This window comes from Tamandua tetradactyla, chromosome 26, assembly GCF_023851605.1.
Source record: "Tamandua tetradactyla isolate mTamTet1 chromosome 26, mTamTet1.pri, whole genome shotgun sequence".
Lineage (NCBI taxonomy): Eukaryota > Metazoa > Chordata > Mammalia > Pilosa > Myrmecophagidae > Tamandua > Tamandua tetradactyla.
The window spans coordinates 29,807,952-29,835,459 of NC_135352.1; the positions used below are offsets into that span (position 1 = coordinate 29,807,952).

The window sequence follows — 27,508 nt, forward strand, 5'->3', positions numbered from 1 at the left end:
GAAGTCTATTCCATTGTATGCAGTGAGGATTTTTTTTAAGGCTGCATTTAAGATTTAAATTGTAGTGGGTAAGTCAGTATGTCTCTCACATTCAAGAGACATCCTTATTTGTAGCAATTTACATTCTTAGAAGACATGTTTGTTTTCATTTGAAGCAAATGGCTATGAGTTTTGCTATGTTAGGTAATCAGCTGGATAAAGTGTCATATTTTGTCCTATACATGAGTTAATAACTTCAACTCTGTTCAGAGTTACCAACTAAACTTTCAATTTACCTGTCATTAATTTAAATCTATGCCCAAGATTTACCATTAGGAGAGATTGTGGATGACATTTCTAAATGTAGTACCACTGCCAAAAAATAATTCAGAGTGAATACTATCAGTGTGAGTAAATATATCTGAGAACAAAAGAGAGTACACCAGTGTAACTAACAGTGCTCACTGGCCAATAATGTGACTTGGAGCAGAGTAAAAATAATTTAACCAAAGAGCCTTGGGCTTGTTTGCCTTATGTATAAAATTAAAGGTTGTATCAGAAAGCATGCTTTAGTACTTAATAAACACCTCATATGCATTTCCATTTTTAAATTTTTTTGGTTTTGTCTTTGATTTTACATTTCCAATCATTAGCTCAATGAATAATGGAAACGTTAATAAAAATTCACCAAAACTTCTTCCATCAGATTTCCACTAAATTTCATCTCTTTGCAATTCTGGTCATAGATTCTGAAATATGGCAGTTGAATTTAAAGTTTAGGTTGTATGACATACTCTTTGACTCTCCCTATTCCAATAAGGTTATGGACTAAATATCTATTCTGAATAAATGAAATAATAAATTTTCTGGTGGAAAATTTTACATTCTTCAGCTCAAAATACAGAATTTCTCAAGCAATTAAATACCACTTCTAAAAGTTATAAGTATTTTAATAAAAAGCATTAATTTATTCATCTTACCAACCAGAAATAAGAAGTGAAAAAGGAAGTAATATTCCACTTGCCAATGAGGAAACTGAAGTTCAACCAATACGTACCACTGTAATATAAAATAGATGCTTTGGGTAGATAAATATTTGATGACTAGCTCTGATAAATGAGACATACCTGCTAACAATTTGTCACATCAAAATAAGGAAGTGTGAAACTAACATTTAGCTCTGCCTGAAAACTGTTACTGAGAACCAAAAATGCAAACAGGAACTCTGAGCAATGAAGAGTTAACTCACCCACGAATTACTGTTTCTGTGGTATTAATTTGTGAAAGGGACTCGTATACACAGGGATTTCTACAGCAGCGTTGAGCCACAATAGGCCCAGTTATAAAATCCACGAGACGCTGCCAAGTCACCCATCCACTTATGAACGGCTGGGGCATTCTGAAAGTGACACCCAGCCCAAAGGTGCAGACACTACAGTAAGGGAGCCATCTGTTCCAAAGTCTTTACCATGACACAGCTCGAACACAGAAGTAACATAAGACTACAGGGGCCAATTTGCTAAGGGAACGTTTCTGAAAAGGCATTTACACTGTCACACACTAATGAAAGAGATAAGACGGTGTCATTTCTGACCTTTTTTTATAGTTATTTATGAATGTTTTACAGCCTCTTTTTGAAGGAAGCACTTCTTGAGGAGGGCACTTCTGTCTGACTCATCTTTATGGTCCCATACAGCTAAGCATATAAATGAAAAAGTATAATATAAGCCTCTGATATTAAACACAGCACAGATTAAGCTTTTTGCTACCTGGGGAGCCAGTGCTGGGGAGAATGACCACTAGGGGTCTGCTGGGAAACCACTATTATCACTGTGGTACTAATGGAGTTGTGGCTCCATTTCCTTCTAAATGGCTATTTGCGTGAGATAAGAGTATAATAATTTTTGGAATTTTTAATGCAATTTTATTGAGATTTAATCATATACCATAATTCGTATGTTTTTGTTTTTTAAATCAATCTCTTAATTTTTTTAAAAGGGACAAGCTATAAATTGAGGATATCCCAAATTACAATGGGGCATCTAAAGATAGAAATGCAAAATTGATTAAATAAAATTCCAAGGTCAGCAACAATAAGTAATAAAGTGTACAGCTCAAGTGAGCATGGGAGTTTATAAAGAGTAAGTTTTGATGAAATACTTTCATCTCCTTCTTTTGAGACAAGGTATCTAGCTTAGCTGATCACAGAAATACATAGGTACAGTGTGGAGACACAGCAGCAAGGCATATGACAAGCCATCACATGACAGTCTTGAGAAATATCTGGATAAATATGATTGACTGATAGAGTAAAGGGTCCAGACACATTGGAGGGATTCTACTACAGTAGAATGACAGAGAACACTTCTATCGATGACTTTGTAAATTTATTTTAAAATTTATTTTACAAATATTTTAAAACAATAAATCCAAACTGAAGACAGTTTTTTGCTTCTAGTAATTTCAGACAAACTTTTGAGAATGAATAGAATTTGTGAGAAAAAGGCATCTATTTCAAGACATCAGAGAACCACCAAGGAAGCAATGACTTGTCTGTTAAAGACGTGTAAGATAAGAGAAGCCTGGAGTCATGGTCCACACCTGACACTGTTTTTCCTTTCCAGGCATCTGCCTATCCATCAGAAAAATGAGTGCAGGGATTGAGAGGCTGGCTAGAGAAGAGACAGAGCTGGGGGAGGGGATGAGGGCTCATGTCCCACCCATCGGAAGGGGCCCTTGTAAGAGATCCCTAGGATTTGACTGGAAATTTTGATCAGCTAAGAGACCAGGAGAACAGAAGTCCAGATTTCAGTTCCACAACTACTAATCGGATTGATATAATCTGCCCTGGTCCAGCTGCCTACAGGAAGCAAAAGTAAAGCCTCCCTGAAAGATGACATCATCCAGAGCCTCAAATTATCTTTGTTACCTACCACCCCCCCCCCCCACACACACACAGCGGCTACAGGAAGTCAATTATGGACTAAAAAATAAGAAACAGACCAAAAGTGACTGTCACATAGAAAGTCTAGATGTATTAATTAAACCATGGAATTTTAAAAATAACTGATTATAATGTTCAAACATTATATATCAATGTGCAGAATTCAGACACTGGGTAATTGAAAACAATGAAAAAGAATCAAGTAGAAATTCTGCAGTTGAAAAATACACAATGTAATTAGCTTGAAACCAATAATAAAATAGAAGGAAACCTCAAACTTTTTTTTTTTTTTTTTGCAGAAATAAAAAACCAATAACCAAATTTACTGGGAAGGGAAGGTGCCCTGAATAGCTAAAACTATCTGTTTAAAAACATTTTTATTGTAAACAACAAATAAACATACAAACATTCTTGACATGGTTATAATCAATGGCTCACAATATCATCACAAAGTTGCATGTTCACCAGGGTCATTTTTCTTGAACATTTGTATCTCTCCAGCATAAGAGAGAAAAAAGAAAAAAAACTCATACATACCATATTCCTTACCCATCCCTCTCATTGACCACTAGTATTTCAATCTACTCAAGTAGAAACCTCTAAATTTGTGAAAATTAACAATATACTCATATGAGAAATCAAAAAGGAAGTTAGAAAATATTTTGAACTGAATGATAATGAAAATACAAAATATCAAAACGTTGATACAGGCAGGTAAAAGCCATACTCAGAAAGTTATTCAGAGCCTTAAATGCAGGTATTACAAAATATTGCTTGGCAATATCACTAACTAGGACAATAAGCATACCCTATGACACAGCTGTTCCACTCCTAGTTACACACCCAACACAAATGTGCACATATGTGCACTAAAAGACTATGTATAAGAGTATATATGAAGGCACAACTATTTGTGATCAAAAATTAGAATAAACTCTAATGCCCATCAATAGAAGGCATAAAGAACATATGGTATGTACACAAAAACATAATACACTGCAGCAATAAAAGTGAATGTAGATGAATATTTCTGAACAGAAGAAGCCAGACATTAAATAATATATATGGTACCATTCCAGTTATACAAAGTTAGAAACAGAAAAAAAGTGAATCCATACTGTTGATGAGGCTAGTGTTACCTTTAGGGAGAAGGATGAGGGTGAAATCTTGAGGGGACCTGGCCAGAGCTTCGGGGATCGTGGTAATGATCTATTTTGTGACCCAGGTATTGGCCACATGAGATGTACTTTGTGAACAAGCCATTAAGACTCCAAAAGTCAAAAATAAACAAGGTCCTTTCTAAACAGTAGGTTAGTGAAAAGACTTGGGGTAAGGAACTAGTGGAATTTAGCCTCTAGGAAAAGGGAATGAGCTGGGAATAGAGGATGTGGGCACCTTTAAATATTGGATTGTCTAGAGTAAGAGCAACTAGACTTGTCACTGTCTATAACTCTGGAGGATATAATTCTGCACAACGAGAGAAAATAGGTTATGAAGACTCAAGTTTTAACTCAGTATACTAACTGCTAACAATAAAAGGGTGCTCCACAATGGAACTCACTGTCTCAATAATGAGCATAATCCCAGGCATTGAGCTTGTTCAAACAAAGAGAGGAAGGCCACGCATCAGGTGTAGCGGAGGCCTGGGAGATGACCACTGAAACGCGAGATGGGAGAGGACCCCTGCAACCTCTTCCAGAAGCGTCAAATCCTGTGCATATGTTCAATGCAGAACCACAATAAAATAATCTTACCCTTAATCGTGTAGTAGAGATCTCAGCTTTTAAAATATCAGGATCATATTTAGTACTGGATGAAGATCCTGAGAACACTTTTGAGAGAGAAGAAAAAAAATAAGTAACAATTTACAAATTACATAAATAGTTCTCAGTGTAGAATTTACCAAGACTTACATGCTCCTGGGGATACTCATTTTCTTTCTATAATTCCTTTATTGTCACTTATCTGATACTTGAAAATATAAAATGTACTGCGAACCGCTATCTTTTTTTTAATTTAGTCTCTCCTCTCCATCCCCCCCCACATCCTTTTATGACACAGGAAAGAGGAAAGTCATAAAGCCCCAGTGCTTAATTTTCTTGTGGAGTTTACATACTTATGGTCCTTAGAAGACTATACAATATATACAGTTTATCAGAGCTTTGGATTATTCAGAAACTTAAAATTCAAATAGATCATGTCCAGGACCATGCACCCCCTCCCCAAAGAAAAAAAAATTCATATAGAGTTTCTGACTCTTCTTAAAGTTTTATAGCCACTTCTTAAAACATAGCCAGCTCTAGGCTATCTTTTTAAAGGAAGAAGGAGAGGTGGTGAACAGAAATGTCATCCTAGGTAACCCACATCATCGCTACTAAAAAGTGTATAAGGATAGCCGAAAGGACCAGATTATCTGCCTTGTTCTGAATACGTAAAAATTAACTCATAGATGAAAAAGGCAATCAGGCAGAGGGAAGAGCAGAAATAGAAGGTATACATAGTCCCCAAATGAACTTGTATGTGGAATGAGGGGTTTTACTGAGAAACCTACGGTGTGTCATCACCCTCTTACGGCTTTGAGGAACCCTTCAGCCTAGGTAGGAAAAGGACTCAAAAACGCAACAGAAATGTTAGTGGCTTTCTTTGTTTACAATTAGGTTCTCATTTCTGAGATCTCTATAACCAACTGTACTTACAGCTTGTGTGAGAACTCGACTTTTCCTTGTAAGCATCATTCAATCGTACATATTCATCCAGGGCCAAAGCCAATCTTTGTTCTTTCACGTGGTACAGCTCCTTCTGTGTCCTGAGTGCATCCTGAGCCACCGAGAGATAGTCCTTCAGCATTTTCTCCTGCTCCCCCCTCCATTGTTTTCTTGGATCTTCTATCTGTGTGGTTTCTGAAAATATATTAGGTTGTTGTTTGTTTTTTATTAATATAAATACACTCAGTTCTCCTCTCTCTTCTTTTCAGGTCATTGTCAGCAACTAAATTCTCACTCTAACTCCATCACTTATAACACTGCTACAGTAAACTCGTAGAGCTGTGATCAGGTCACTGCTCTTCAAGAATTCTCTGGCTCCCCAGTGCCTACAAAATGAAAGCCAAACTATTTACCCCAGCATTCCAGGCCCTATAGGATTTGAAGCCAACCTACGTTCTATGGCACCTGGCTTCTGTCCACTACTCTTGCTGTATTTCCCTGTACGTCAGCACCACAGCAAGTGCAATCTACAAACCAGTGCAGGTCCATGAATCCTGTCACATGTCCATAATGAGATACACACAGAAATCAAGAATAAACATTCTTAAATGTTTACAACGATTTGATGTAGCTCTTATACATCTGTTGAGTCCAGTAATAATGCTTGGGCTTGTATTTATAGAACTTTTTTTCTATTTTTCTTTTATTGTTTAAATAAAAAATCTCAGTTCATGAAAGATTAGAAATTAAAAAAACATAAATCTAAACGTTGGACCTGCCTTGAGAATATTCTAGTATGAAACAGGGGTTCTTAGTTCTGCACTTCTGCACATTAGAATCTCCTAGGGAGCTCTTGAAAAATCCCATGAGCTAAATTGAAACCAGGCCAATTAGACTTTCTAGGAGTGAAACCCAGGCACTGGTATCATCAAAAGCTCCTCAGGTAATTCCAAAGAGCAGCCAAGGCTGATAGCCACTCCTCTAAGACAATACCCTAATGCCACTGCCTCCACAAAGCTTCCCCAATCATCTTACCCGACAATCATCTCTTCATCTTATGTCCTCCACAGTAACTGATATTTGTTTTAAAAACTTAAAACACATTCTTAATCATGTGAGCAGCTATAGCAGAAGCAAGTTTAAGCACAAAGGAAAAAAAATGGTATAGAGATCACCCTACACATTATATTGCATTACACTTTTTTGAGGGGGGGGGGTGCATGGTCTGGGAAGCAAACCCGGGTCTCTGCCATGGAAGGCAAGCATTCTACAAGTGAACCACCTATGCACCCTGTATTACATTACATTTTAAAATAAATGTATTTGTTTGTCAGCTGTTGGGTCAAGTGGCTGGGGTATACTGGACTCTAGCATTGGAGTACAATGGTGTTTTACAAAGGTCAAACAATGTTTGTGAATCCATAAAAAGGTTGGTGCTGATTGGTTAAGAGACATTCTCCTATGTCTGCAGACATGAAACTCCTCTACTGAAAAGACAGGATAGTGGCTACCTTCCAGTAGAGAACAGGGTAATAACTGCAGAAGGACATATAAAGGAGGCTTCTTGGGTGCTTGACAACGCTCTATTTCTTTCACCTGTTGCAAGTTCATGAATATTTAATGTATAAATATTTGTTCAGCCATGCACTTCTCTGTATGTTGTATTTAACAATACAAATGTTTTTAAAAGTAAAATAATTCAACTTAACAATTCACTGCTTCAATTGAAAAGAGTGAAAGTTATGGGGTTATGACTTAAGACCTAATCTCTAACACAATACTAATAATGAGTGCGTCCAAAAATCAAGTCAATAGTAACAGACCTGGAAATGCAGAAATGATGCCATAATAAGCAAACTCTGGATAAAACAGCTATTATAACTTTGTTCAAGAAATGAAGGAAAACCTGAACATAATAAAAAGGGAAATGAAACATAAAAAGATTCAAATAGATCATCTAGAGATGAAAAATACAATATCAGGGTACATGGGTAGTTCAGTGGTTAGAATGCCCATCTTCCTTGCAAGAGACCCAGGTTCAATTCCTGGATCATGCATCCAAAAAAAAAAAAAAAAAACATAATACCTGAAATGAAAAAAAATCATTGCATAGGATTAGCAGTAGATTAAACCCTGGAAAACATCAGTGAACTCTAAGGCATAGCAAGTGAAATTATTTAAATAGAAACTAAAGGGGGGTGGGATTGGGGAAGGCTAGGAACAAAATGAGCAGAGCTGGGTTAAATTATTACCCTAACAAAGACATGTTCTTATCTGCATTCCTGTGGGTATGAAACCATTTGTAAATAGGACCTTTTGAATAAGTTATTTTTAGTTAAAGCGTGGCGAAGTGAATCAGTTAATCTGTGTTACTGGAGGCTTTATAATGAGAAAGCCAGAGTCAAAGAAAGTCACAGGAAAGAGGACATGGCCACGTGATAGGAGGCAGATATGCAAACCAAGAAATGCCAACGAATCACCAAAATGCTTCAGGGGAAAAAGCACTGTCATGCCAATAACTTGATTTTGTACTGAAACCATCAGCTTGTTGTTTAAGGCAATATATTGCGTGGTGTTTGTCACAACAATCTGGCAAACTAAGACAATGACTTACAACATATTAGAACAATATATTCTAATAGATGCATAGCAGGAATCCCTAGGAATTCAATCCAAGAGCAGTCAAAACCTCAAAAGGCTTTTATTTGCTGTTGATTTTAAAGTTCATATGAAAATGCCATGGGCCAATGGCCAAAGCAATTTTGAATAAGAACAGAGTTGGGAAACTTATATTACCTGATCTCAAGGCTTACTGTAAAGATATAGTACTATAGACAATATGGTATTGGTATAAAGACAGAGATCAGTGGAACAGATTTAAAACTCCAGAAATAAACCCACACATATATTGTCAATTAATTTTTGTCAAAAGGGGTAAGATAATTCAATGGAGGAAAGGATAGTCTCTTCAATAAAAGGTCCTCGCACAACTGCATGTCCTCATAGAATGACAAACACACACGCAGGATTGAAATGGGTCACTGACCAAATTCTAAAAGTTAAAACTATAAAAATCCTGGAAGAAAGGATAGGAAAAATCTTCTTCACCTTTGATTAAAAAAGCTTTCTTAGGACACAAAAAGCATGAGCCATAGAAGAAAAAAAAAAAGAATAATATATTAGATATCCTAAAAATTAAAGAGGAATAAATACGTTTAATAAATACATCTGACAAAGTACTTTATCCAGAATATATAACTCAGAAATATAAACTCTTTCATTTCAATATAAGACAGACAAGCCAATAAAAATGAGCAAAAGATCTTAACAGTCACTTCACAAAAGTATATACTCCAACAGCCAATAACATGAAAAGAGGCTGAACATCATTAAACATCAGGAAAATGCAAATTTAAAGCAAAATATAATGCCATAACACACCACCTAAAATTGCTAAAATTTTTTAAACTGGAAATGCCAAGTGTTGACCAGGATGTGGAGCAAGCAAAACTCTCATTCATTGCTAACAGGAATATAAAATAATACAATCATTTCAAAAACAATTTGGTGGTTCAGTCCAGTTATTCTACTCCATGTTATTTACCCAAAAGATATGAAAACATGTTTCCACAAAAATAACTGCATACCAGTGTTCATGACAGCTTAATTCACACTGGGCAAAAACTGGAAACAACCCAGATATCCATCAATAGGTAATGGATACACAATTGTGATACACCCACATAATGAAATATTAGTCAGCACTAAAAGGAAATAAATACTGATGTACAACAGGTACGACTCTCAAAAACACGTTGAGTAAAAGATGCCAGGAACAAAATAAGAGTACAAGCTGGATGGTTCCATTTACACGAAAACCTAAGCAAAAGCAAATCTAATCCATTTTGACCCAAAGCAGATCAGTGGTTGACGGAGGCTGGCAGGAGTGGCAAGGACTCATTACACAATGGACATGAAGAATCTTTCGGAGAAGGTGGAACTACTTTACATCTCAGTTATTGTCATGGTTATATGGTATACATTTGTTTAAACTCATGGAACTATAATAGATGCAATTTACTATATACCAAATTATACCTTATTAAAGTTGATATAAAATACGCCTGAAGACCTTCAGATAAGTGAGTACAATATGAAAAGAACTGAAGTGTAACGGGAACAATCACAGCATTGTCTCTAGTACCTGCCCTCACCCCTCTCAGGTGGTGTAAAGAGCACACACGGGTTGGGAGGTCAGGTCCTCAGGGTTCTCATGCTGCTTCTCTTACTAGCCCACTGTGAGACTTGAGGCAAATTATTTTACCTCTCTGATTTGCAAGTCTCTCAAACAGAAAAGGAAGGTGACATACTTGGGATTTTTCTTCTGACAACTTTCACAGTAAATACTGTTGGTAGTCTATTCAGACCCTCTCAGACCTCATGAGTAAGCAAGGTCGGCATACCTGCCCCTCCAGATTCATGCATTCCTCACTGTTAACAGTGGTTCATCCTTCTCCAGCACATTGTTTTTGGGCACTGAGGCTCCTGGCCTGCAGCCAGTGAGTGGTGAAAGATACAGAAACCTCCAGGTAGAGCAAACTCTGAGATGTAATTTAAACCTCAGACCCATTCCTCATTCATACTGAGTCTGGGCGGTCACAGAAATCACATCCTCTTCTGAGCTTTTCCCACTTCACTATTCTTCTTCCACCATTCACTTACTGGTTTCTACTAACATTTCTTTCATAAATCACTTTCACCTAAATTCTTGGCTTAGGGTCTGCTTCTGGGAGAATCCAACCCAATCTAACCTTTAAATCTAAGAACACTGAACAATGAAATTTGATCCTGGAGGCACTTATATCCTTATGTGACAGTCTTAGAAATTCTTAGAGGGTATCTGGGGGAGAACAGAAGAGATAAAGAGGAAGAATCACTCTTGAAATAATGAAAGGGAAAATAAATCCTTCATTAACAGACAACCATAACAGGAGAGTCTGATGATTCTTCTTTCGGATCCTACTAGGGAATTGAATAAATAAGTTGCTCCAGTTATCGCAAGACGTGAAATCTGTTAGATTAAGACATAGTCTAACTGCCTCATTAAGATCATTTTTGTGCTCCATTAATAACAATACTCTTTTTACTGTTTTAAACACTTGATTTCATTTCACACCTGAAAATACCTCCACAGTCCATTCTGAGTTGCTTTCTTAGGAGTAGAGAGAGTTTACATTAGTCAGACCAGAAAGCACTCTGGAAGGGAAAGGGGCAGATATAGAAGGATTATGGAACACAGAAAGAAAGTGTTCCAACCAGACTCAGCATTTATCACTGGAAAGGGATGAAGAAGCACTGAGGTCCAGAAGGAAAAGGAAAATAATATTCAATATTATCAGTGGGTGGCAAAAGTGCATTGTGAGAAACCAAACAGGAAAAGCAGAGATAATACTTCCTCCCACCACTACCTGTAATGTAATGGGTTCCACACTGGGAATGTTGAGCTTGAGATCATAAGAAATAAGGTGGAAAAGTAAGATGAATTATTTCGGTTCTGAAGAGTGCTTTAACAACATGAATGCTGAAAAAAAAAACAAAAAAACAATGAGATGCAATATACCAGTAGACGAGATCATAAACTCTGTACTCAGTTTAACTGGGTTCAAATCTAGCCTTACCACTTATAAATCGTGTAACCTTCAGCAACTTTTTAAACCACTCCTCCAGAGCTCAATTTCCTACTTAATAAAATGGAGAAACCCCATGGGGCTGTTCTAAAGATTAAATGAGATGCTGAAATATGAAACCTTTATGGCAGTTAGCTATAATGCTGCTGTGCTGTTCAGATTGTGCAGGCTGCAAAGAAATTACAAGGTTACATCCTTACCCTCAATCTTGGCTAGACAGAACATTTTTATCTGAAGGCTCAGGAATGCTTCTTATATCATTCTGCACCCATTCTGATCTACCATGGTTTAAACGGCTAATGCCAATGGGACAGAGTTGTCTATTTATCTGTCTACTCACTCCTTATCCTCAATCTGGGCATGTAGGAGTAAAATTGAGGGGAGGGGGATGAGAAATGTTAGTTAGTATTTATAGCTTAATAAATTATTAAATTATATCACTTCCCTTTTCTTTAGCAGAATTTGCACACTCTACCATATATACATTTACACATGATTTATCAGGAATATATTTTCAGATGTGACCAAGAAAACAACCAAGAAAATATTGTTTCTCAATGTTTCTTACTATGAAACACAATAATGTACTTTTCATTTGTTAGTGGATGGCCCATATGGTCTGGCCATTGCATGAATGAGACATGTTCCTGACAAATTAGGCTAGAAAATTTAAGTTATCAACTTGCTGGCATACCCAGTGGCATGCTTCAAAATGCTTTGCACATGAGTCTCAGTCTCAATGTAGCTCAACTCAATATTTTTGGTTGGCCCCAAGAGCCACAGTAAGTCAATCTCTCTGGGAATGGGAACGATAAGAGGAGATCTATCAACCCTGGACCATGAGAATCTCTAGAATCTCATGAGACTGGTTCTGGTAATGTTTCAAATAACCACTAGGAATAAGGACTTATACTAAACCAAAACAGTTCAGGCTGCGAAGCCCAGATCCTAGGATGGGACTGTTCAACGAGGCTCTAGAGATAGAAACTCAATAAACTCCAGTGCTTGTGATGCTCGGGACCCCCTAGGGCCAAGAGATAGAAACTCAGAATAAACTCCAGGCTGTGATGCTTGGGACCCCCTAGGGCCAAGAGAGGCTCTGCATGGTTAACAGCTTACAAAAGACTGTATGTATGTCTGCAGTCTTGCTTGCTCTCTGTATCTAGCTTTTGTCTTTTTTTGCTCTGATGAGGCATACTGCCATCTTGTAAGCTGCCCTTCAGAAAGGCCTACAAGACAAGGAATGAAGGGTGTCTCCAGCCAACAGCCAACAAGGAACTAATCCTGTCAACGATGACATGAGTGCCTTCGAGTCAGATCCTTTCTTGAGATGACTGTGGTCCCAGCTGACACCTTGTGAGGGACCCTGAGCTAAAATGGATCCAGTTAAGCCATTCCCATATTTGTAAACCCACAAAAACTCTGTGTTAATACATGCTATTTTAAGCCAATAAGTTTGGAGGCAATTTGCTACGGAGCAATACATAACTTTTAAACGACCCAAATAAAAAGATAATACAAACTGAAAATGTATATAAAAAGTTATAATAGTTATAAGTAAGATATGTGCTCTCAATTCTCTCTCAATATCTTTAAAGGTTTAACCTAATCATATTTCCTTCAGTATTGGGGAACTGCTATGCTCTCAGTAAAATATCTGTCAACAGCTAAACTCCCACACAACACTGAAAGCAATATCGACTAGTCACTTAAATGAATAGAGTGAAATAATAATAATAATAATAATAATAATAATAATAATAATAAACCATCAGTATTTGTTTTGGATGGATCAGCAGAATACTCAAAAAGCTTGGTCTAAATACTGTAAGTTACAAAAGGTTCAGCAGGAAACATTTACATTTCTGAAATATTGTACAATCAAATATGAATTACAAAAGCAGGTTCCCAAAGGCACCTTAGAAGGCTTCATAAAACAGAATTGCAATTCATCTCCATCAGCTATATTTGCGGAACAGATTTGTAAAGAATATTTATTAAATGTAAATACTCAAAGAAAGTGTATTATATAAATGTGGTATTTTTAAATTAAGACCTGGTGGCCTTGGAAGATCACTGCATTATAATGCAATATAATTTGCATATTTCTAGTACAGGAAAGGAGTAATATATTGCGAACTGTTAAAATGTCAAGGGAATTCACATTCTATCAATTTATAGACATAGAACTTTATAGATAGAGAACATACTGTGAGTTATAAGAACTTATCATGGAAGATAACATTAGACTCTTCAAAGGAATATTATTTCTGCCTATAATGCTTATTTTTATTCTTCCTGCTGTGTTCAGGAAGAATGAATGAAATGAATATGAGTTATTTTTCTTGCCTTCACTTTTATAAAGTATCTGCTATATTTATTATCTGTTCATTACTTCTAAAAACATGCACTGACCATACACTATATGCATGAGGGGACTTGTGACACATAGAGTGAATAAAACAAGAAAAGACTGTGATTTTATACAGTAATGACAGGAGCTTTGGAAAGGAGAATGGTGAAGCGTCATGGCAGTTGAAAGATACAGGGTTTTTGCTAGTTAAAAAAGGAAGGTCCCACGAAACACGCAACAACTGCATAGGACTTTGAAAGGCTCTTCAGGATCTAGCCTGTTTACTTCTCTTGTCATCACAGACCACTACCCTTCACAGAAACCTGCAGGGGCACTGCTTTTCTCATTTCTTTTCACCAAGTCCTGCTTTCTTTACACTTTCTAGACCTTATAAGCTTATGTGTGGTCCTTTAAGAAGATAATTTTCTCTTCTCCCGAACCCACAAACTCTACCTGAACCTCTCTTACTACCAATCTGGTTAACTCAAATCATCCTTTCATTGTTCACTTAAAGCACCTTCTCTAAGTAAGCACCACTTCTATTGAGTATGTCCCTTGTTTTACCAGCACTGTGGTTGTTCTTCCCACATTCTACCACACCGTCTCATGTCTTCTTTCAGAGACTGCACATCCAAGATGCACTAGCCCTGGGTCTCTTGAATGTTGGCTTAATAGATGCAAAATTCATTTCATAAGCAAATGGCATTTTTCAGAAAGGTTCTAAACAAGGGAATGGAAGATTTTTGCTATAGACTCTGCTATAAAAGAGTTGACAGTGAGAGGTGGGGCCAAGATGGTAGGTTAGCAATGTGCTTGATTTAGTTTGTCCTCCAGAACAGCTACTAAATAACCAGAAACAGTACAGAACAACTTCTGGGGTCACGTCAGTGACCGGACACACAGCATACCCCAGTCTGGACCAGCTGGACCAGCTGCGAGCCCCCCCAGAAGCCAGGGAGAATCCAAAGTGTGCCAAAGTTAAACGCACAGTATCATCTTATGCTGGTGGGACCTGCAAGCGGACAAGCACCACATACTGAGCAGGATAAGAAAAACAGAGTCCAGAGACTTCACAGGAAAGTCTTTCAACCTGCTGGGTCTCACCCTCAGGGAAAACCAATGCAGGTCACTCTTTCCTCCTGATAGGAGGCCAGTTTGGTCTGGGAAAATCCAGCTGGGGTCTATAATACCTACAAAGACCCTTGAGGTGGGGCAGGGGGAAGGCACTATACAGGCAGGGCAAGAAACAAGAAAACAAGAACTGAGAAATTCTCCTCTGTTAAACAAAACCTAAGCTAGAGGTCCAGAAAAAGCTGAACTGAATTTCAAAGAACATATAGACAACAAATTCACTGAGCAAGAAAACCCTAGGTAAAAGAATTGCAAGCAATCTCCAGAATAAACTAATTAAAGTAATTAAATGCCAAGACGCCAGCAAAAAATAACAAATCACACTAGCAAAACTAAAGATATGGTCCAGTCAAAGGAACAAACCAACAATTCAAATGAGATACAGGAGTTGAAACAATAAATTCAGAATATACGAACAGACATGGAAAACCTCATCAAAAACCAAATCAATAAATTTCAGTAAATTGAGGGAGGATATAAAGAAGGCAAGGAATGAACAAAAAGAAGAAATCAAAAGTCTGAAAAACAAATCACAGAACTTACGGGAATGAAAGGTAGAGTAGAAGAGATGAAAAAAAGCAATGGAAACCTACAATGGTAGATTTCGAGAGGCAGAAGATAGGATTAGTGAACTGGAGGATGGGACATCTGAAATCCGACAAGAAAAAGAAAACATAGGGAAAAATATGAACAGGGACTCAGGGAACTGAATGACAATATGAAGCGCATGTATATACATGTTGCAGGCATCCCAGAAGGAGAAGAGAAGGGAAAAGGAGGAGAAAAACTAATGGAGGAAATTATCACTGAATATTTCCCAACTCTTATGAAAGACTTAAAATTACAGATCCAAGAAGTAATTTGGCAGTGCATGCCTAAGAGAATAGATCCAAATAGACGTACTCCAAGACACTTACTAATCAGAATGTCAGAGGTCAAAGAGAAAGAGAGAATCTTGAAAGCAGTAAGAGAAAAGTAATCCATCACATACAAGGGAAGCCCAATAAGACTACAAGTAGATTACTCAGCAGAAACCACAGAGGCGAGAAGACAGTGGGATGATATATTTAAATTACTAAAAAGAGAAAAACTACCAACCAAGAAATCTATATCCAGTAAAATTGTCCTTCAAAAACGAGGGAGAAATTAAAATATTTTCAGACAAAAAATCACTGACAGAATTTGTGACCAAGAGAACAGCTCTGCAAGAAATACTAAAGGGAGCACTAGAGACAGATATGAAAAGACAGAAGACAGAGGTGTGGAGAAGGGTGTAGAAAGGAAGACTATGAGTGAAGGTAAAAAGAAGGAAAATTAGATATGACATATAAAATGCAAAAGGCAAAATGGTAGAAGAAAGTACTACCCATACAGTAATAACAATAAATGTGAATGGATTAAACTCCCCAATCAAAAGACATAGGCTGGCAGAATGGATTAAAAAACAGGACCCATCTATATGCTGTCTACAGGAAACACAATTTAGACCCAAGGATAAACACAGGTTGAAAGTTGGGAAAAGATATTTCATGCAAATAGCAATCAGAAAAGAGCAGGAGTAGCTATACTAATATCCAACAAATTAGACTTCAATTATAAAACAGTTAAAAGAGACAAAGAAGGATGCTATGTATAAAAGGAACAATTCAGCAAGAACACATAACAATCATAAATATTTATGCATTGAACCAGAATGCTCCAAAACACATGCAGCAAACACTGAAAACACTGATAAGAGAAAGAAACACATCTACCATAATAGTTGGAGACTTCAATTCACCACTTCATCAACAGACAGAACATCTAGACAGACGATCAATAAAGAAATAGAGAATTTGAATAAAACAATAAATTTCATTTACAATTGCAACCAAAAGAATAAAATATTTAGGAATAAATTTAACTAAAGAGAAAAAAGACATATACATATACAAAGAAAACTACAAGAAATTGTTAAAAGAAATCACAGAAGACCTAAATAGATGGAAGGGCATACCGTGTTCATGGACTGGAACCTAAATTGATTTACAGATTCAATGCAATACCAATTGAAATTCCAACAACTTAGTTTTCAGAAATAGAAAAACCAATAACCAAATTTATCTGGAAGAACAGGGTGTCCCAAATAGCTAAAAGTATCCTGAAGAAAAAAAAATGAAGTCGCAGGTCTCACGCTACCCGACTTTAAGGCATATTATGAAGCTACAGTGGTCAAAACAGGATGGTACTGGCCTAAAAATAGATATATTGACCAATGGAATCGAATAGAGTGTTCAGATATAGACCCTCTCATCTATGGACAACTGATCTTTGATAAGGCAGTCAAGCCAACTCACCTGGGACAGAACAGTTTCTTCAATAAATGGTGCCTAGAGAACTGGATATCCATGTGCAAAAGAATGAAAGAGGACCCACATCTCACACCCTATGCAAAAGTTAACTCAAAATGGATCAAAGACCTAAACATTAGATCTAAGACCATAAAACTGTTAGAAGAAAATGTAGAGAAATATCTTATAAATCTTATACTTGGAGGCGGTTTCATAGACCTTACACCCAAAGCAAGAGCACTGAAGAAAAAAAGAAAGAAATGGGAACTCCTCAAAATTAAACACTTTTGCACATCAAAGAACTTCATCAAGAAAGTAAAAAGACACCCTACACAGTGGGAGACAATATGTGGAAAGAACATATCAGATAAAGATCTAGTATCCAGAATTTATAAAGAGATTGTTCAACTTAACAATGAAAAGACAGCCAATCCAATTACAAAATGGGAAAAAAACTTTTGAACACACACTTCTCAGAAGAGGAAATACAAATGGCCAAAAGGCACATGAAGAGATGCTCAATTTCCCTGGCCATTAGAGAAATGCAAATCAAAACCACAATGAGATATCATCTCACACCCATCAGATTGGCCATTATCAATAAAACAGAAAATGACAAGTGCTGGAGAGGATGTGGAGAAAGCGGCACGCTTATCCACTGTTGGTGGGAATGTCAAATGGTACAACCACTCTGGAAGGCAGTTTGGCAGTTCCTCAAAAAGCTGAATATAGAATTACCATATGACCTGGCAATACCATTGATAGGTATCTACTCAAAGGACATGAGGGCAAGGATACAAACAGACATTTGCACACCAATGTTTATAGCAGCATTATTTACATTTGCAAAGAGATAGAAACAGCCAAAATGTCCATCAAAAGACAGGTGGCTAAACAAACTGTGGTATATACATATGATGGAATATTATGCAGCTGCAAGATAGAATAAAGTTATGAAGTATGTAATAACATGTACGGACCTTAAGGACATTATGCTGAGTGAGATTAGCCAAAAACAAAAGGACAAATACTGTATGGTCTCACTGATATGAAATGACACTAGTGAACAAACTTGGAATATTTTGTTGGTAACAGAGACCATCAGGAGATAGAAATAGGGTAAGATATTGGGTAACTGGAGCTGAAGGGAAACAGATAGTGCAACAGGACTGAATATAAAAACTCAGAAATGGACAGCACAATACTACTAACTGTAATACAATTACGTTAAAACACTGAATGAAGCTGAATGTGAGAATGATAGAGGAAGGAGGGCTGGGGGCATAAATAAAATCAGAAAGAAAGATAGATGATAAAGACTGAGATGGTATACTATAGGAATGCCTAGGGTGTATAATGATAGTGACTAAATGTACAAACTTAAAAAATGTTTTTGCATGAGGAAGAACATAGGAATGTCATTACTGCAGGGTGCTGAAAATAGATGGTAATTAATATTTTAAAATTTCACCTTATGTGTGAGACTAAAGCAAAAAATGTTTATTTGGCATAAAATTTATATTTTGACTAGTGCATTTCCAAATATAACTTATGTAGATAGCTTGGTTGAACACCATTAGTACATGGAACCTTGAGTAGGACATGAGATTTTGTGGGTTTGTCCAGAGTGTCGCCCCGATGAATCCTAGAGTGATTTGATCAGTGAGTGGAAAAGTATTTGCAAAGTCCCCTTTGGAGAATGGTGAGAACGGGGGAAAAGTCAACGTCCCCAAGTTGAATTCTTGATATTCTTACAAGCAGTGTCAACAACCAAAGCTATAGGCTGAGCCCCCAGTCTTGGGGTTTGTTCATATGAAACTTAACCCTAAAAAGGATAGGTCAAGCCTACTTAAAATTAGGCCTAAGAGTCACCCCCAAGAGAACTTCTTTTGTTGCTCAGATGTGGCCTCTCTCTCCAGCCAACACAACAAGCAAACTCATCACCCTCCCCCTGTCTACGTGGGACATGACTCCCAGGGGTGTGGACCTTCCTGGCAATGTGGGACAGAAATCCTAGAATGAGCCAAGACTCAGCACCAAGGGATTGAGAAAACCTTCTCGACCAAAAGGGGGAAGAGTGAAATGAGACAAAGTGTCAATGGCTGAGAGATTCCAAACAGAGTCGAGTAGTTATCCTGAAGGTTATTCTTACGCATTAAGTAGATATCACCTTGTTATTCAAGATGTAATGGAGAGGTTAGAGGGAACTGCCTGAAAATGTAGAGCTGTGTTCCAGTAGCCATGTTTCTTCATGTTGATTGTATAATGATATAGCTTTCACAATGTGACTGTGTGATTTTGAAAACCTCATGTCTGATGCTCCTTTTATCTACCTTGTCAACAGATGAGTAGAACATATGGAATAAAAATAAATAATAAGGGGATCAAATGTTAAAATAAATTCAGTTTGAAATGCTAGTGATCAATGAAAGGGAGGGGTAAGGGGTATGGTATGTGTAATTTTTTTTTCTGTTTTCGTTTTATTTCTTTTTCTGTTGTCTTTCTATTTCTTTTTCTGAATTGATGCAAATGTTCTAAGAAATGATCATGATGATGAATATGCAACTATGTGATGACGTGAATTACTGACTATATATGTAGAACGGAATGATCATATGTTAAGAATACTGGTGTTTCTTTCTTGTCATATATTTTTTTTAATTTAAAAATTAATAAAAGAAATTAAAAAAAAAAAAAAAAAGAGTTGATAGGGCTGGCCATGATGGCTCAGCAGGCAGAGTTCTTGCCTCCCATGCCGGAGATCCGGGTTTGGTTCCCGGTGCCTGTACATGCAAAAAAAAAAAAGAGTTGATAGGTATAACTGTTGACATGAAAGGATTAGATATAACGTGAAAAAAAGCAGTTTATAAAACAGTTTGTATAATACAGTCTCACTTGGGGTATAAAATACATTTAAAACTCTGTTTTGTGTGCAGATGAAAAAGTCTAGAGAGATACATGCCAAAAGGTTCAGCATATTTAGTTATTTCTGGAGTGTGTGAATTTTTTTCTTCCTTTTATTTATCTTCTTTTTTTTAAAGTTTTCTCCTATGTATATTTATTACTTTAATAAAATAACTATGGGAAAGGAACAAAAGGCACCAAGTAGTAAGGTCCTAACTTAGGAGAACAGCAATAGAAATGAGGCTAAAGGAGCACATTTGAGATATCTTAGAGATAAAACAAATCAACAGGAATTGGCAAGATGAATCTAACTTTTTTCCCCTTTTACCATGTGGATTATAATGTTGGTTCAAAATATTTATCAAAGAGAAACCTGAGGAATTCCATTTGAACTTGTTTGTTTTAATGGCAAAACTAGGTAGAAGTCATCCATAGCTAGAAATACTCGACAAAAGATTAGGACAATCAGGGCCAGAAATACAGACAAAAGAGTCATCTGCACAGGTAATGGCAAAGGGAAATACTGTTGTATTTCAGATTGCAAAGGACAGTGAGTGGGCCAAGCGATGACAGTTAGTACACTACTTTGGGGAGTAACATGATTAGGGACTCTAAAGGAATAATGAGTCAAATGAGGAGAGAAAGAAGGAACACTAAGAAGTAAGTAAAGTGACAGATTCAAGTTTAAGGGCATATTATGTGTGACAACTCTACATTTAGACGCAAGAAAGAGAAGACCAAGAAGAGGTCAATGAATTTGCCAACCATAGGGGAGTATCACATTTTCAGAAGTTAATATTGCTTTCACCATAATGTTTTACTTAGATATGTCAAGAAACTAAAATACTGTTCTTTCTAAAATGTCGTGACAGCTTATCCTCCTAAGAATATATAAAGAACGAAATAAGAGAGATGAAACAGTAGAATACCAAATTTATTTCCTTCTTTCTAAAGTAATCATCTCCTTATATTGGTACCATACACACTTGGGCAACTTTCATCAAATATGAACACAACATGTGTTTTTCAAGCCAATATTGAGGAGTTCAGATAGGAGTAAGACACTAATGTAAGCACAGGCTATCCAATCTCCCCCACTGATTATAAGTAAAAACCATGGACAGAATACACAAAATAGGGGACTCTGAAAACTAAGTAACAGCAAGGCAGACTGGGGAAAGAAATTAAAACTCTCAGAATAATGATATGGCTGAGAATTCCTTATTTTTGTTATTTTATATTTCGCATTTCTCCTGGAACTGTAAATGGGTGCAGACATAAAAGCTCTAACAGTCAGAGGACTGGAAGGGAGAGGGGCTGTCACAGCACATAGCTCTTTTGAGTCTATCAGGGCCATTCCAGGTAAACACCAGGTGTGAACCTGCAACTCCACAGCAGTTAACAGCAATAACAGCCCAACAAAGGCTCTTTTTCTCACGCCATCATGAGAAGTACACAACTGTGACAGTGCTAAAATCTCACCTTACTAACTGGAAAACCACAAAAGCAGACTCCATAGGAGCAAGAGTATGGGAGAAGACCACAGAGAAGAGATTGAGAAAGGGATCCTTAAATCTGTATTTAGGTTCACCCCTGAGCCGTGCATAAAGAAAATGACTGAAATCAACATAACCAAAGAATGTGAGGGCTAAAGTACAAACTGCGGTGTAGACTACTACACAGGCCCAAGAATGGCCCCTGGACGGCACATGCACAAGGCAGACCAGAAAGCTCTGACAAGGTTTTGAAAACTAAACTAACCTTAGAACAGCAGCCCACAGAATACAGGTCAGGACTCACCATCTAAGCCTGATCAGGTTGAATGCCTGCTAAAATAATAAAATGACTCAAAGTCTCATCACATAATATACAAAACATCCATGATACAACCCAACGTTACTTGATGTACAAAGAACCAAGAAAACCTACACAATTCTCAAAGGCAAAGGCAATCAGCAAGCTAAGCCCAAAATGATGCAGATTTTACCATTATCAGACAAAGACTTCAAGGCAACTATTATAACCATGCTTTATGAAGTAAGGGGAAACACTATTAAATGAATAGAAAGAAAGACATTCTCAGCCAAGAAATAGAAATTATTGAAAAATAACAATTTTAGAACTGTAAGGTACAATATAATAGCAATAAAAAATTTCTAGCAGGTCATCTATTTCTTCTCAAGTCAATGTTTGTTCATGCTTTTCTAGGAAATTGCCCACTTCATCTATGTTATCTAGTCTATTAGCATATAGTTACTCATGGTATTCGCTCATTACCTTCTTTATTTCTGTGGGATCAGTAGTTATAACCCCTATCCCTTTTCTGATTTTATTTATTTGCATCCTCTCTCTCTTTTTGTCAGCCTAGCTAAGGGTTCATCGATTTTACTGATTTTCTCAAAGAACCAACTTCTGGTTTTGATTTTTAATTTTTATGCTGGTTTGAAACTGTTGTGTACCCCAGAAAAGCCATGTTCTTTAATCCTGTCTCAAAATTGCTAGGTGGGATCTTTTTTATTAAATTGCTTCCATAGATATCTGACCTACCCCATTGTGGGTGGGACCTTTGGATTATGTGGTTTCCATGGAGATGTGTCTCCACTCATTCAAGGTAGAATTACTTCATGGAGTCCTTTAAGTGGGAGCAATTTTGGAAAAAGCTTCAGAGCCAAAAGGAGACACAGACATTTGGAGATGCAGAAAGAAAATGCTCCCTGGGGAAGATGTTTGAAATGAGAAGCAAAAGACCCTAACAAATGCCAGCCATATGCCTTCCGAGCTGAAAGAGGTGTCCCAGACTTATCGGCCTTCTTGAGCCACAGTATCTGTCCCTGGATGCCTTAGTTCAGACATTTTTATAGCCTTAGAACTGTGAACTTGAAACTTAATAAACTCTCTTTTTAAAAGCTGTTCCATTCTCATATATTGCACTCCAGCAGCACTGATAAACTAAAACACTATTGTTTTCATACTCTCAATTTCATTTGTTTCTACTCTGTTTATAGTGGCATTATTCATTACTGGCAAGAGATGGAAACAGCCCAAATGCCCATCAACGGATGAATGGTTAAACAAGCTATGGTATATACATATAATGGAATAATACACAGCTATAAGACAGAATAAAATCATAAAGAATATAACAAGGTGGATGAAAGAATATAACAAGGTGGATGAAACCTGAGGACATTATGCTGAGTGAAGTTACCCTGAAACAAAAGGACAAATACTCTATGGTCTCACTAATAGGAACTAATATTAAAGAGTGAACTTTGAGTGTGAAAGTTAAGAACACAGGTTATCAGGAAATAAGAAGAGGGTAGAGATAGGGCATTTGGTGCTAAAGGAATACAGAATTGCAACAGGATTGACTATAAAGACTCAGAAATTGATAGCACAATACTATCTGATGGTAGCACAATAATATAAGCACGCCGAAAGAAGCTAAATGTGAATAAGGTTGAGGGAGGAGGGCTGGGAACATGCATGACACCAGAAGAAAAGAGAGAGGATAAAGAATGAGATGTTATAACTTAGGAATGTTTAGAGTGGACAAGGATGGTGATTAAATGTACACATATAAGGATGTTTTTGACATGTGGGAGAACAAATTAATGTCAAGGTATTGAAAATGGGGTAGTATACAGAGAAAAAATACAATCACTCTTTAATGTTAGCTCCTATTAGTGAGACCATAGAGTATTTGTCTATAGTTAAAAGTAACATTGTAACTGCTCCTATTGAATGTAACAAAGGCAATATGCCAAAACCAAATGTCAATAAGTGGGGGATATGGGGAAGGGACATGGGATTCCTTGCAGAAGAAAAGGAAATGTCCTCATATAGATGGGGTGGTGAAGACATGGCCATGTGATTATACCAAAACCATTGATTTTTTTACTTAGTTGGATTATATGATGTGCAAATAAAGCTGTTTAAAAATAAACAGAGAGATGCAAGTGCTGGAGAAAACATGGAGAAAGAGATGTATCTACTAACTGTTGACTAGGAAGCACTAGTGGTACAGCCCTCTGGAGGGCAGTGTGGTGGTTCCAGTGTAGTGGTGGGATTGCCACATAATCCAGCAACCCCATCGCTAGGAATACACTTGGAGGAACTGAGAGTTGGGGCAGGAATGATATTTGCACATGTGTTTATGGCGGCAGTGTTCATAATTTGCAATGGATGGAGGTAGCCCAAGGGTGCACCAACTGAGGAATGGAAGGCAGAACTGTAATGAACACATATAGTGGACTACTGAGAGGCTGCAAGAAGGAATGAAGTTGTGAGGCATGCAACTAGGTGAATGAACCTTGAGGATAGTATGGTTGAATGAAACGTCAGAAACAAAAAGACAAAGATTATCATGCGTCACTAACATGGACTAACTATAATACACAAACTCAGAGAATTGAAGTCAAGAGCACGGGCTATAAGGTTGGGGCCTATTGTAAAGGTTCCTAGATTGTAAGCTCTTACAGCAGTCACATGCATTTCAGAGTTGTAGCTTGTTTCTCTAAATTCTGAGATGCTGAGCTATTTGTATATAACCTGGTCGCTCCCTGGAACTTCAGGTATTTGTGTGACACCTGAGAATCAAAGTTAGAGTTCTGAAACTATGAAAGTTAGCATTCCCCCAATTAGCAACTGTTTTAAAAGTTGAAAAAGTGACCAGAAATGTGAATGGAGTTGTTCTAGACAGGAATAAGGTGGATCAGAATATTGTGTGGTAAAGAATGATATATCCGTATTTTAAAACTTCAACTTCTGAGTAAGGACAAAGGAAGAGATGTTTATTTTGTGCAAAATTCATATTTTTGGTGGCACATTATCTAATTTAACTTATACGGTCAGTTTATTTGAATACCACAGAATTGTGAATAGGCAGTAAGATCTTGTTGGTTTGTACAGGTTAATGTGATTCCCCTATACATCCCAGAGTAACTTGGGCAGAGAATAAAAAATTATTTGCAAAGTTCCATCGGAGGACTGGGGAGGAAGGAGAAATATTAAACTTCCAAAGGAGAAATATTAAACTTCCCCATTTGGGGAATTCCTGATATTCTCACAAGCAATGGGGATAACAAATTCAATAGGCCAAGCCCTTGATCTTGGGGATAGCTCCTATGAAACTTATCCATAGGGAGAAGCTAAGCCTATTTATAATTATGCCTTAGAGTCACCCTCAGAGAACCTCTTTTGTTGCTCAGATGTGGCCTCTCTCTCTAAACCAACTTGGCAGGTGAATTCATTGCCCCTTCCCCAATACACATACATGGGCCACGACTCCTGGGGATTTAAATATCCCTGGCAACATGGGACATGACTCCTGGGTTTGAGCTAGGACCCAGCATCATGGGATAGAGAAAGCCTTCGTGACCAAAAGGGGGAAGAGAGAAGTGAGACAAAGTTTCGGTAGCTGAAATATTTCAAATAGAATCAAGAGGTTATCCTGGAGGTTATTCTTAAATATAATATACAGATATTCTTTTTTAGTTTATGATATATCAGAGTGGCAAGAGGGAAGTGCCTGAAACTGCTGAACTGTATTCCAGTAGCCTTGATTCTTGAATATAATTGTATAACTGTGTGGCTTTTTCAATGTGACTTTGTGACTGTGAAAAGCCTGTGGCTGAAGCTTCCTTTATCCAGGGAATGCAGAAATGGGTTAAAAAAAAAAAAAAAAGGATAAAAAAATAAATAAATAATAGGGGGGATGAGGGGTAAACTAAATTGGGTAGATTGAAATACTAGTGGTCAGTGAGAGGGAGGGGTAAGAACTATGGAATGTATGGGGTTTTTTTTTCCCCTTTTATTTCTTTTTCTGGAGTGATGCAAATGCTTTAAAAATTACCATGGTGATGAATACACAACTATGTGATGATATTGTGAACCACTGATTGCACACCATGTGGACTGTATGTGTGTGAAGATCTGTCAATAAAAATATTTTCTTAAAAATGGGGGGCATTTGGACATTTCTATAGACTTGTTTTAACTGGGACATTTTCTTGGCCTTAGAACTATAAACTAGCAAATTATAAAATTCCCCTTTTTAGAAGCCATTCCATTTCTGGTATATTGCATTCTGGCAGCTAGCAAACTAGAACAGATTTTGGTACCTCAGGAGTGGGATGCTGCTACGGTTTGCAAATACTAAACATGTTGGAATGGCTTTTTAAATGGATAAAGGGAAGAATCTGGAGGAGTTGTGAGGAGCTTTATAGAGAAGGCCTAGAATGTTTTGAAGAGAATCTTGGTAGAAATGTGGACTCTAGAGATATCTCTGACCAGATTCTAGACATAAATGAGAACTGTGCCATTACAGACTGGAAGGAAGACGACCCTTGTTTTAAAATGGCAGATAATCTGGCAAAATTGACTAGTGGTTTTGGCTGGAAGGCAGATTTTAAAAGCCATGAACTTGGATATTTAGCAGAAAAGATTTCCAAATTAAATGTCAAAAGTGCAGCCTGGTTTCTCCTCACAGCTTATAGTGAAATGTGACAGGAAAAAGATAAGCTGAAAACAGAACTCTTGGGTACAAAGAAACCAGAAATTGAAGTTCAGGAAAATTCTGGGCCTCCAGGAGGGAGACCCCAGAGAACAGTGCCCCACATGAGGTCCTGGCCAAACGTGAAACCAGTCAGACATTTCAGAGAAAGCCAGGATTGGACATGGAGTTATCCAGGAAGGATTTGTGGAAACTCCTTATGTCTGATGGGCATGATCCAAGGCTACTGTATAGAAAGCCTATGAGAGTGCTGTGGGACCTGTATAAACAGAGCTGCTGCCAGTCTGGACTGGGGGGTTCAGAGAAGGGACATTTTGGAGTAAAAATAACTTCAGAGGCAAAACCATGGAGGCTGAAGTCTGAAGTCAAGAAACCTCAGGCCAGGAGAGCGGACCCACCCAAGCCCGTGGAGAGGTGAGTTTGCCCCAAAGGCAGAGGATGGGCCTTCCACCTTGTGGCAGTGGAAGAGTCATGCTGCCTCAGGTCTTGGAGAGGGTGAAGCACATTCCTTGGGCTTCGGGGAGAGCCTGGCTGCCACCACATGGAGGGGTTGAGCATGTGCCCCAAAGATGGCAGAGAGCCCGGGTGCAGCCCAGATTCTTGGAGAGGGTGGAGTCAAGAAAAATTGGTCTCCCCAATGTCCCCCAAGGTTGCGTTTGGAGAGAGGCAGGCCTCTGCTTAGGCCCTTGGAAAGGGTGGGACTACTGCTTTCTAAAGCCCCAAAGATAAGTGGTCTCAGACTTCGAAATTGTATGGACTTTGCCCTGCGGATTTTCGAAACTGTATGGGTCTGGTGACCCCTGTGTTCCTTCCTCCCTATAGAAATGCATATATGTATCCCATGACTGTTCCTCCTTTGTATGCTGGCAGCAAGTAACTTGTTATGAGTTTTTACAGGTCCAGAGCCAGAGGAGAATTTTGCCTTAGAACAGACCATGCCTGTAACTAACTTTGATAGGAG

The 27,508-nt window shown here is 37.6% G+C and overlaps 1 protein-coding gene across 3 annotated transcripts in view; it reads right to left on the minus strand.

Moving 5' to 3' along the window:
• WWC2 (WW and C2 domain containing 2) overlaps positions 1–27,508 on the minus strand; it is a 298,652-nt gene that overhangs the window by 140,330 nt on the left and 130,814 nt on the right. For 2 of the 3 annotated variants that reach the window (XM_077144655.1, XM_077144654.1), the window contains exons 3-4: positions 5,620–5,823; positions 4,678–4,754 (exon numbers count right to left, since the gene is read on the minus strand). In XM_077144655.1, coding sequence (XP_077000770.1) covers positions 4,678–4,754; positions 5,620–5,770 — 228 coding nt within the window. In that variant the 5' untranslated portion in view covers positions 5,771–5,823. Of the gene's footprint in view, positions 1–4,677; positions 4,755–5,619; positions 5,824–11,096; positions 11,424–27,508 lie in introns of those variants that run through there. The other variant, XM_077144656.1, reaches the window with a different exon arrangement.